The 12,816-nt window shown below is 40.4% G+C and overlaps 1 protein-coding gene across 1 annotated transcript in view; it reads right to left on the reverse strand.

Moving 5' to 3' along the window:
• The window catches only part of ttc27 (tetratricopeptide repeat domain 27), a 68,747-nt gene that overhangs the window by 13,558 nt on the left and 42,373 nt on the right, over positions 1-12,816 (reverse strand). Inside the window, exons 12-16 of the mRNA XM_079363148.1 lie at positions 11,654-11,776; positions 3,798-4,025; positions 2,568-2,666; positions 2,122-2,174; positions 581-746 (exon numbers count right to left, since the gene is read on the reverse strand). Of these exons, the coding sequence (XP_079219274.1) occupies positions 581-746; positions 2,122-2,174; positions 2,568-2,666; positions 3,798-4,025; positions 11,654-11,776 (669 nt within the window). The remainder of the gene's footprint in view (positions 1-580; positions 747-2,121; positions 2,175-2,567; positions 2,667-3,797; positions 4,026-11,653; positions 11,777-12,816) is intronic.

Below are 12,816 nucleotides of genomic sequence, written 5' to 3' on the forward strand. Positions count from 1 at the left end.
TCAGCTTCAGTCGTTCTCCACTTGCTCTAATTTGGCTCTATAGAGCCAAAGACATCAGACATTGGTAATGTATTTGTGCAATTTCAACATTATGCAGGATTTTGTCTGCATCTTCTAGTAACTGAATAAAGAAACAAATGGCCAGTTATTGGGTGTCTAGGACTTTATAATGTGATGTCCCAACATCTGTTCAATGTATCCGTTTAAATGTGACCTGTGACCCTTTTGTGTTGTTTTGTGACACACTTTGCAAAGGTATTGAACGATCACTCACTGTCATCACTTCCTTCACTGTGAATGCTTCCTTTAAGGGAATAAATTAGCATCTATCAGAGTGATGACACACCCACAGAGACGGATAAATAACATGCTTTTCTCCAAAGACACCGAGTCTTCACTTTGTAACGGACCTGCATGTTGTTCTGTGAATGCTCCTCTTAAACAAGATTAAAACCTTGTTTGGACCTTGAGCTGACTCAGATCTCCTTCCTCCAGTTCTAAATTATTTTAACAGGTATCATAAAAACCATCTCTAATCATGTGCTTAACATGTAAGAAAAACGATGTCGTCAGTTTTTACCTCGATGTCCTTGTAGTTCTCCCTGAGCTCCATCAGACGGTGGTAGGACTTGATGCTTTCGGCAAAGTCCCCGATGTCAATGCTCACAGTAATGAAGTTCTCCCAGATCTGCCAGTGTTCGTAGTTACACTTCAACGCTTCTTGCAGGGTGCGAAAAGCTTTCTCTCTGCAGATGAAGAGTGACAGACGGGAAAAGAAATACCAAAAAAGAACAAGTGAGCCGTCAGTGAACAAATGAGAACAGCTGAATAAAAGCAGTGTGCAATGTGCTAAAAGGTTCAAACGTGCATGTGCTGAATTGACAGTTGTGCTAACCAGGTATTAATTTAAGCTTTCCTGCTTTGCTTCCAATTTCAGGCCTGAAAGCACATGAGTCTGATGTGAGCGAGGAATACCTCTCTACTCTCACTGCTCGGACCAAACACACCACTAGAGGCCATGTCGGAGTGAACAGGAAATTTTCTTTGCCCAGAAAGAGACACGCACAACTATGCATTGAAGGGACGTCACCCAAACATACCTGTGATTCACATAGGTTACATATAATCCTCCTTTTCAACTCGTTCAGATAAGTCTCAGAGCGCCTCAAAACATGTCTGTGAAGTTTCCTTCTATTAATCCACTCTGATCTTTTATTTGACCCCCCTTTTTCAGTCTTACTCAGAACAGGCTGTTTCTGTGTCTGTAGCTTTAAATGTAAATGAGTTGTGTTTAACCACGCCCCTTTGAAGGGCTTGGGTAGCTTTAGCTTTCCTACATCATTGCTAACTGTTTTACAGTGGAAATGCGGACTCAGAGGGCAGAACAAACACCTAGCTGTGGGAGTGTCACCCACCTGGGGGCGGGGCTACCACCCTTTGTGATGTCACAAATGGAACATCTCTAAACGGCCTGCTTGATAATCACATCTTCTGAAAAGTGGAGCAGGTAAAAGACGGAGACGATGAATTCTCATGATTTGGGGGTTTGTAGACAGACTAAAGACGTTTTTGAAAAACATGAGTGTGTTTTGCGAAATATTTGACCATAAACCAGGTTCATCATTTTGACTTTAAATGCGTTGTTTGTGATGTGAGCTCATATTAGACCACTTGAGGTGGAAAGTTGCTCTTTCTGGGACACGAGACCCTTTAATCATGTAGTGTGGGAGGCATCATTAGCTTTATACTTCTTATTTTGTGCATGTTGAATATTAAAGAAAAAACATTTGTAAAGTTTCTACTTATGTAAGTACTGTTTTTTAAACTCCTGTAGTCTTTGCCTTCAAAGGATGAAAACTAACACTGTTGGTAACCCTTGACCTTTCCTTTTTCATGATCAGGCTTCAGTCACCAAACACCATGATCCACTTATCCTGCAGACGAGCTGTAAAAAGTTTACAGTGGAAAATAATGGTAACCTTTGCTTTGCTGCTGCATCCAAAAGCTCCATCAGGCTGAACTCTATGCACTGGATAAGCTGACACTCTCACTGCTGATGCAAACAAGTTAACACATGTCGCTCTACAATGTTTCCAAAACACAACACACACTCATACGCACTTCTTTCTCAGGCGAATGTAGGCTGTAGAGAGGTTGTTCCACGCTTCTGCGTTCTGAAAAGGAGACAAACAGAGACAAAAAGAGATGAGAACAGGAAGAAAAGAGGGGAGAAGGAAGAACAGGGGAACCTTATATAGAATGATTAGATTAGAACAATAATGGACAATTTCCATGTATCCACATATTTATGCAAAGAAGCTGTCAATGAGTTTAGGGGTGATGTGAAGAGCGACCACTAAAGACCTCATCATGAACAAAGGGGTACTGACGTGTGTGTGTGTGTGTGTGTGTGTGTGTGTTTGCACATGAGTACAAAGGAAAAGAGGGGGTTTAGAATAAGAGATTACCAGGGATGTTATTTTCTCCTGCTTGTACTGAAACACCTTATGACGCAGTCGATGTCATTTTCTTCTGCTTGTGTTTGTGTGTTTAAGGAGGACACTTACATCTGGCTCTAGTCCCACACATCTCTGGAAAGCCCTGGCAGCTCCCTCATAGCCCTCGATAGCAAAGTAAGCACAACCGAGAGAAAACCACACTCCTAGCTGTGAGAAAAGACAAATGCACAAACAAAACATAGAGGTTAACACAGATTTAGTCAGACATTGAAAAAAACGTTTTATTAAGGGTTGTAAAAAAACAAAAAAAAACAAAAAAACAAAAAGTTGTTTTAATTCAAACAAGATGATGCTGGTTCATGAAAAGTCAAAGGCTCAACACTGATACTTTATCTTGGATAGGACATTCATATATATGTGACCTGCTGCACCAGCTGAGTTTAGTTCTGTCTTAAGTTAAGTGATGAAAAAGTTAAATATGACAAAGCATTAACAGTAGATGATTACTTAGTGCTAAAGCATTTGTCTGCAGCAAACACAAGAATGACCATTAGTGACTTCAAATGGTGAAGTGGTCCACATCAACTTCAGGTAATCTAACTGTGGGGACAGAGTGCTCCCAGACCGAGAAAAGACCAAGACATATACTGTAGATAGGAGAAGACCGGAACATCGGGAAGGTTGCCATAGAAACTGTGGGATAAAATAATAAATAAATTGAAATTATTTGTCCTTTTAGAAAAGGGTATTTTCCGTCACAGAGCTCACAGTTATAACATGGAAAATAGCCGACCAGTCTTGATTATAGATCTGGACACTGAGCGAAGACAGAGTAAAAATGCTTTCAAGTCCGAGATAGGACCAAGACTTTCAATAAAAGTGGTCTGCAGATCGGCCTTGAGATCAAGACCAATTTTGAGAACGACAACGCTAATGTGACATTTTGCATAGAACGCACTGCAGACACCAAATAACCGGAAAATCCCTTTGCTCCTCATCCCTTCATGTTTTTCCACCTTTCAAACAATACATCATGACAACTGTGTTTTACAAAAAACTTAATACCTACTACAGGCTAGGTGTAAGATTTGTGTTGTTACTTATGCCCATCAGCTTGTGCAACATCTTAAATCATAAGGAAAAAACACAGAAAGTAGATATTAAACTCGGCTTCATTTGAACTCATGCACAGCTGGTGCAACAAAGTGCTTTATCTTTTTCCAAAGGATCAATCCAGCTCGAGACCCAACATTACAACCTAACAGTGGTGCTAATTTTAATTTAGCAGAACAAGTGGCAGGAGATGAACGGACAGCTAATGTCTGTGTGTGCTTCTACCTGCATGGCGTTGATTTTAACGGACTGCTCGAAGCAGTCGACGCACTGCTTGAACTCCTTGTTCTGGAGATGCAGCAGGGCTTTGGAGCGCATTGCTCTGGCACTTCGTCGCTTGGACAGCTCCCACGCCCGGTCGTAGTACTGATGGTCCCTCAATATGTCTCCCAGAAGACAATACAGACTGGGCGTCTCCTTCTTCTCCAGCTCCTGGCGAACAATCTCCTCGGCCTATAGCAAGATAAAGGAAGACAAAGGAGCAAGGTAAGTCAGGGTGAAGGTAGCGACATGTGAAGGAGGGGGACAGTCATAAAGCAATAGGAGGAAAATGAGCACTACAAACACAACAGAGGGGATTTGAGCACACAGTTTGACAGATAAACACCTGATAAAAATGAAAGTAGGGGTTGTGTTACAAGTAAAGTGACAGTCAAATCACATGTTGACGTTAGCACTCGTTTACACCTCACCATGCCTGTACATGCTTTGCTTAGGAAGAGCTGAGGCCCATGCTGTTGTGACGGAGGTAGGAATAATGAGCAGATTGTTTTCCTCCTTTCCGAATCCTCATATCTGCATTGTGATTGTGAAATGCATAATAACAAGCACTGAAAGGCGGAGACGCCGATGAGGGCACGACATTAGAATGAAAGTCTTCATAGTGATATATTTCCTTTGAGTGTTTGTATTAGCATAAGCTATTCATTTTAGAGCTGCATTAATGTTGGTTAAAGTTAAAGGTCTGTCATGTGTTTATGAGTTTATCATCCCGGCTAATACATCCGCCTGTTTGAAACCAGCGTTCAGCTTTTTTACCTACTTTAAATGAGAAAACTGGACTGTAATGTTTTGAGTTGTTGCTGACTAAATCTGAACTCAATCTCATCAGTGTAAAAATGACTGACTTACCTTACCTGTTAATTCTCATAAATGACAGTTAACTCCTATGGAAAGTTTCCAACTTTAAACATTCACAGAATTGTGGAACCCTGCATACAGCATGACTAAAACCAATCAATAGGCATTGTCATCATAACATGAAGAAAAAGAGAAAATGTTAAGTTTCCAAAAATTGAACACATGCCATAATCGTATCTCCATGGCAAAAATAGACTACATAAAAACACTACAAATAAAGATATACATAGCCTGTTAGATACTTTATTCATCCCCTGGGGGAAATTCAGGAGTATCCCCACAGGTCACAAGTGAAAGACATAGAACAAAGTGAATATGAATGTTTGTTGAAAACTGCACAGATACAATTAACAGGTAATAAAATACTAAGAACCTCTGCAATCATAAATAGTTCTTATTTTTGCACCAATTCCCATGGTGTCAAGGAGAGAAAGGAGAAAAGGCAGGATGTAGGTCAATGTCAATTTGGAACTTGTGAAAAGTCCTGCTCAGCTAACTCTACCAAAGTCAGGGTTCAACTTTTGTAAATATGGACGTGCCTCAAGAGACACTTTCATAGTGGAAACATGGACTCAGAACCGAGCACAAGTGCAGCAAGCAAAGATGAGCTCTCTCAGAACCAAATTATTACCAGACTTTCAGGTTTCTTCTTTGGAGTCCAAGGAACTCTAAAACCCTCTGCAGAAACTGGATCAGTTTTTAAGGAATGGTCAGGTGGACCGAGAACAGCTACACCATAAAAAAATGAGTACTTCCAAAATGAGTTCTCAGGGGGATAGAAAAGCAATCTCATGATAGTATTTGCTAAATAAAAAACACAAGAATCTGATCATCAAATCATCAAAACACAAGAATCTGATCATCAAATGATGTCAAAAAACATCTGTCATGGGTTGCGGGTAGCCTAGCAGTTAGTGCAGGCGTCCCATGTACAGAGGCTCGAGTCCTCAGGGCGAGCGGCACGGGTTCCAGAGGCTCGTTCCATGCTCTCTCTCTCTCCCTGGTTCCTGACTCTATCCACTGTCTTATCTCTTTAAAAAAGACATAAAAAGCCCCAAAAGAATCTTCAGGGGAAAAAAAAAAGAAAAGAAAAAAAATCTTTCATGATATGGTCTCAGAGGATGAGTACGAGTAAGTCTTTTCAGGTGAGTGAGACAAGGCAATACGCTGGAAGGGCTGTGAAACAGAAGCACTTCACAGGAAATGACTATAAAAGAAAGTATGATTTACTGATGTATACACATTTAAGAATACACTTTATAGTTCATTGTGTGGTAATTTACAACGCTGACAATATGAGGCAGACGTGATTTTATTATTCACGGATGCAAGTCATAAATGCCTTAGTTCTAACATTTATAAGGACCAACAAGAACTTATTTGAGAATGTACTTAACGTGGTCTGTGAAGCAGATGCAGGAACGCTATATCGTCCTTTTTTAAATAAACTACAAGGAAAACAGAGATGCAGTATGATAATGAATCACCCCAAATATAAAAGTCACAAAACGTCTGTTCTGCATGTGTTTTAAGCGTGCTCTTAAATAAAAGCTCAGGAAAAGTTCAACTTTTGAAAAGATTCCAGTGGATATTTTACTGCTTTGCAAGACATGTAGTACATACTGTACTGCCAATATGAGTCACTTTAACATGTAATGGATATGAGAGGAAAGCTCAAGGGGCAACACTCCAGCAGGGTATCTTTCCGTTCTTGCTCTGACCTGTTGACCTTTTAGGATACACAATGCAAAGAAAGCCGGCGATGCTGACTGACATCCTGCTATTCAAAGATATATAATACTCGATTTCATGGTGTCAGTTTGAGAAACGTACAGAGTAAAAAAACTCCATATTCATCTTATACTGGCAGCAGTTATAACTCGCATTTCAGCCCTAGCTGTCTCTTTAAGGCCCCCCTCCCCACGTGTCCACTTTCTTCTAATTGGCCAGCTTCCAGGGGGGCAGAATGCTGCAGGGCTGCCAGGGCTGGACTGAACTCCAGTGCATGGAGAGGAGAGTCTATGCGAGAGGTTTCCACGGCTTACATGGAGACATGAAGTCGTCTCGTGAAAATCTTGGTTACATATCGAGGATTATTACGTGATTTGAGGAACAAGCCGTCAAGTGCCCTCTGCAGACATATTCTGGGAAACATTTTCCACATTCAGCATGGGCATGAAGCATTGTAAAAATACATGCGAGTTATAAAATGGGGATCAGCCAATAAGGTCAGCTTTAAAAGCAATGTGAGGAAACATTTGACACCATGACTGGAAAAATTGGGAAGAAGGGAAACTGTACGTGTATGCAGTGTTAAACAATACATGCTAGTATGTTGGGTCAATGGACCCCTTGAATTTTAGGACATTTTACACTATTTTGTTAGCTCTTTATCCTTTTCATGTAAATGATAAATGGCTTGACTTTTGACTACTCAAAGTGTTTTTTCTTGTTAAGATTTATTTTTGGTGTTTTATGTTTTTTTATTGAAGAGAGTGGGGAATGACATGCAGGAAAGGACCACAGGTTGGATTTGAACCTGGGTCACCTGCTTGGAGGACTAAAGTCTCCTTGCGCACTAACCACTGTGCCACCAGCATGACCAAGTACTTTTACACTGTAGGTCACACGTCCCCCCATATACACACTGATGGCAGAGGTTGCTATGTCAAGTGTACAACAGTATGAACTAATCCATTCACACACATTAAACATTTGCAGACTAAGCAGCAGGAGCAACTTGGGGTTAAGTGTCTCAGGACACATCCGATACGTGGCTGCAAGAGCCGTTTAGATGTCAATGTGTAGATGTAGCAAAATATTGCAATGACTGTGCTTGATCTGTCCAATGGTTTGAGAGATGATTTGTCAGAAAGGTTCCTATTAAGAAGGATATTTCCAAAATATTACAATATTTCTTCATTTTTATGGGAAATAAGACAATAAGCTAAAAAAGCAACTGAAAGTTCTGAAAGTAAAAAAAAAAAAAAAAAAAAAAAAAAAAAGATTTTGAGATATGTTGACAGTATATTTTTAAAAAAAGAAGCTTTCTACACATTTTCCACTGTACCACTGTGCATGATATTCACAGATTATATATGCACAAGCTCACCATGCCACTCTGACAGTGAAGAAAAGAGAAGCAGCCCAGAACAGAACTCAGACCTCTTCTGACAAATGGATCGCCTTGTTATTTAGAATCTCAGTGACTACATAACATGTACAATTGGCTGGGACTACCACAGCACATGATTTAAGACAAGAGGGGAGCAGGAGACTTAAATTATTAGCCAAAAGCACATGGGTAATCAAATTGGAAAGAGAGAGCAGGCTGAAATTGAATAACGGAGGTCTGTCAGCCCGCAGGAGTCCCGCTGAGGGTTCTGGGCGGGCAAAGGTAGACCTTCGGGTCAGTGATCAGTCTCCATATGCACTGGATTGTCTACACGTCTGCACTTGAGTGTGTTTGTATGCGCCATGTTTACTGGCCTTTATGAATACTTATGCATATTATATTCCCTGAGCTTGTGTGTGTGCATTCTAATGATGACATTATACATGCATTTCACTCTGAATGTATTCATACTGTGCATGTGAAGAGAAACACTATAAATTGTGAACTGTATGACTCCTGTCTGCACAATGGAGAGGCGTGTAATAAAGCATTGTGGAATTGATGGTTATGTAGCCAGTGACGAACACAAAATATGGATTAATATAGATATACGACTCATATAAACATAAATATATTCTGTGGTATATTCATGTGACAGCCTCATTTACATCACATTAGCAAAGAGCTTTAATTGTTTGAGCTGTATCTAATGTAATTATCATAAAGGGAACGTGATCAATTAACTGAAATAATGTCCCTGTAATAAAAACACCCCGTCCTGTTCTTAGTAACATCCCTCTCTACTTTCCGAACAGCCTGCCCTCTTCTTCGCCTGAATGGTTCTGGAAACATCCCTCAGAATTTCTGCTGCATGTTGACATGATCGCACGACGCACTCACTGCAGCAGTTCTGTGGGTCGATCTCCCTTTCCACGCAAAGGTCCAAAAAACGGCAACATTCCCACAGTCACCATTTTCTCTTGATGTTATATTCCTGGTGGTAACCTCAAACATCATTTTGGTGTTATATTCCTGTGTACAGGTTTTCCTAACCGTACATTTGTAAGGAATATGATGAATCTTAAAGGGATACTCTTCACCCGTTTGCATGAAGCTGTGTATCATTAGAAACATGGTAGTAGTGTTGAATGGTCGTGAATCCAGCCCTCATTTTGCCCTGAGACGAGAAAAATATGTTTTTCTTTGCCTGGAAGTTTTCTTCATGTGATGCAATATGACGCTTTTTGCATCACATGAAGAAAACAAAATGAGGGTTGGATTCACGACCATTCAACACTACTACCATGTTTCTAATGATACAAAGTTTCATGCAAATGGGTGAAGTATCCCTTTAATCATTTCAACACTTACTGGTTGGCAGTTGAGGGTGGCCCACTGACATGGGACCACACTCAAGAGCTCAAAAAGATGTTTGTTAAGGTTAGATAAGGTACCCTTTGCTAAAGTCGCAAAGGTTAATGTTAGCAATAAAGCAACTTAAATAAGCTAACATTAGCATTTACAATACAGTACAATTACTCCCCTCTTAACATGCAACACTATGAACCACTCGTGTTAGTTAGAAAGTGGTTAATCCTTGTTTCCTTCCTTTTCATAACAACTCTCACTATGAGCATGTCATTGGAGAAAGACGGCTGCCATGTGAATACTGTGGGTTGACATTTCGTGGCCTTGAAGGCCTTTGCAGTTCACTGAACTTACTGTCCTTACTGTTGGAACCAGCTTAAAATACCATTTGTTCTTTGTTACATGGTTGTGTTACTGTAAGAGCTTTTAAAAAGGTTTGACCTACAGTTTCACCCTGTGGGTTTAAATGGCCAGTGCAAGTGTCGGCATTGTAAGAAGTGATGAGTTTAAACAAAGAAGTGGCCACAAAGTGTTTATTTCACATAGAGACACTTCACCCTTATCGAATGCAATCATCCTGAGCACAGCACAGGAGCAGGTTCCAAGGGACCAAGTACTGCTACACCACATTAAGGTGCCACTGTTATGGAGTCTGTTGTTCCTGATGCAGACCTTTCAGAACTTATTCTACGCTTTATGTGATTTAGTTTCGTTTTTGCTTCGTCTCATATGTCTCACCTCATCTAATCATATTAAGGTCCTGTTTTCCTACTAATGCCTTACATTTCTCAATATAAGTAGAGGTTACTACTCTTGCACGTTTTGTCTTTCTATTTGTGAACACTGAGGTGAGAAGGAGAATGTTGCTGAGGCAGAACATAGCTAATGACTCCTGTGACTAAGCTCAGTTTTGTTCTGTTTCTGTCGTACTGTGTTTGTGTCCACACTTTTGGACCAAGGACTAAATACATTTTCTTAAATGCATTTTCTTCATGAATAACAAAGTTCATCTTGTAACCTTTTCTTAAACTTCCTTCCTTTCAGCCTTCATACCTCACAGCTCTCACATTGGTCTCAGGGCTGATGAGTTCAGTAACAGCAAACAGCCCTTCAAACACAACTGCCAAGGATTTAACCCTTAAATACCTGTTTTTTTCCAAACATTGAGACTTGCTTTGGTTCTTTAACTTCTGACACTTTATGTAGATAAATACATGTTTGATAATGATTTGAAATAGTAAGTGTAACCTGTTAAATTTCCACATTTTCCTAACTATATCCTATGATAAGCCCTATTTAACTTTGCAGTTTAGCTGAGTGAAAAGGGATAAGGGCACTGTGGGCAGTACAGTCACTATACATGTGTGAGTGAGTAATGTGTGCTTGGCACAGTTAAACACGTCGCCAGGTCTATCTTCTTAATGAATCTGTTTGTGATGTTCACTGCTTGAGGATAGAGGAGGACGGTTGGTTTGGGCATAAGATCAGAACTCTTCTTCTGTGGCTTCTGTTTATTATTTTTACTGACCCATCAGATTGGTTAGCCCTCATGTGGTAGACCAAGAACGACATAGATCAATTGCATTTCTAATCCAACTCAAGGACACCTCAGGTTCTCTGGGAGAACCTTTATATTGTTTCTGGGAGGAGACATCTTGACTTACTGCCACCGTAAGCAAGCCCCCAATAAGTGGAGGAAACTGGAAGGAAGGATGGATGAACAGTATAATCATCATGCATTCGATTATATATTTCTATTTGAGAGGTGCAGAGCTGTGCTGTAGATTATTTGAATTCTGTTTATCCTGTTGCTGCTCCATTTGGCTAGAGAAGTTAAATTGAAAGATAAATTGTGTGTGTAATGGCTTTACTATATCAGCAGAAATGTGCACATGTAGCAGTAACCAGCAGAAAGAGAGATGGATGGATGATAAAGGCAGAGTATACAGAAACAGACAGGAGCTGGCTCAGCCATGTCAGGCATCACATAAATGTGTGTGTGTGTGTGTGTGTGTGTGTGTGTGTGTGTGTGTGTTAGTTACATCATTACTGTAACACTGAGGTCACTCTTCACACGTAGCAAGTTTTTAAGCTAGTTTTTCAGTTTAAGGTCGATAAAATACCTTCAATCATTTATTTAAAATATCAGCTCTGTTGAACTCAAAACTAAACTGCAAAAATTTATTTAACTATGAAACATATGAACCTACACTGACATGTTGCAAAATGAGGGTTGGCTACATGACCATTTCAAAATACGACCAGGTTTCTAATGATAGAGAAGCTTAATGCAAATGGATGAAGTATCCCTTTAAGGCAGAAGCGGCGGCCTCAGTTTTAATGTGCCACAACACTTATGTCAAGTTCTAGAGATCACAGTAAATCCTTTGCAATCAAAGATGTTCTCGTAGCTCGCTGGGAAAGGTGTCTTTCTGCGGGTGTGTTGTTGTGTACATACCTTTCCATGTTGGCCCAGCCTCTCATAGCAGATGACTACATCCTCCCAGAGCTCCAGCTTTTCATACGTGAGCAGAGCTGAACTGATGCAGCCGAGGTCTGTCAGCAGGGAGGCAAGCTGTTTCTGTAAGGGGAGAAGGACGAACAAGACTATGAGGCTGAGAGCAGCTTGGCAAAGGCCAGCATGCTAACATGCTCGCAATTATAAAGGCCAGCGTGGTGAATTTCCGCAGGTATGTTAACACACCCACATTAAAATACAAACAAAAAAACTCAAATATGTCTGGAAAAATCCTGTAAGGTATCTGTTAATGAAACCCTGTTGACGATTCTGTAATTGGAAACAACACAGCACCATCAGGGCATGCTTTTAGGTTTTCAAAAATCCAATTAAGAAAGTAAAGCACAAATAAAATCTGTGCAGATCCAGGGTGCTGCTAGCCTAGAGATTAGAGAGCACGTCCTACGTACACAGGTTAAAGTGAATCTGACTCTACACACTGTTCTTCTCATAAATAAAAGGCATAAAAAGCCCAACAAATAACCTTTTAAAGAAATCTGTGCAGCTCTGTTCATCGGTCTTTCAAAGGCCTTGGGTACCACATAGACTCGAGGGTTGTTGAGCGTGCTGGGAATGCTTTTAAAGTGAGCTCTTTAAAGCCAGATGTTGAAAATATGAGATACTCAACACATGATTTGAAACTGTTTTATTCCTGTAGTTTGCAGAGATGAACAATATGACCAGAAAACAGATCTCATCCAAGATCAACAAAGGGCCCGGAGAAGTGGTGATGCTTTATAGACGACTTGTTAGAAACTTTGGAAGAAGTTGTGGAGATGTAACAGCCCAGGCTGGAGCTGAATACATCAAACGAGTCAGCTCGTGTCCTTATTGGCTATCATTTCACAAACGTTACAATGCAGTCTGAGCATGCTCAGAGTTCCCCCCACACAACAGGAGATCGTATCTTAATTACATAACATCTTTCTTGGTAGCAATTTGAACTGAGAAGCAGATCTGGGGGATATGGACGCCGAGTATTTTGTAGTGTGTACCCCGCTTAGTTCAATTTATTGCTCATCCTCCGCTGCACAACACATTGCATCAGGAGTATCTCAAGGATCTGTTTGGGATGTTTTTATTTTAGAGATGCAGAAAAGGGT

Source organism: Symphodus melops (assembly GCF_947650265.1).
Source record: "Symphodus melops genome assembly, chromosome: 15".
Classification (NCBI taxonomy): domain Eukaryota; kingdom Metazoa; phylum Chordata; class Actinopteri; order Labriformes; family Labridae; genus Symphodus; species Symphodus melops.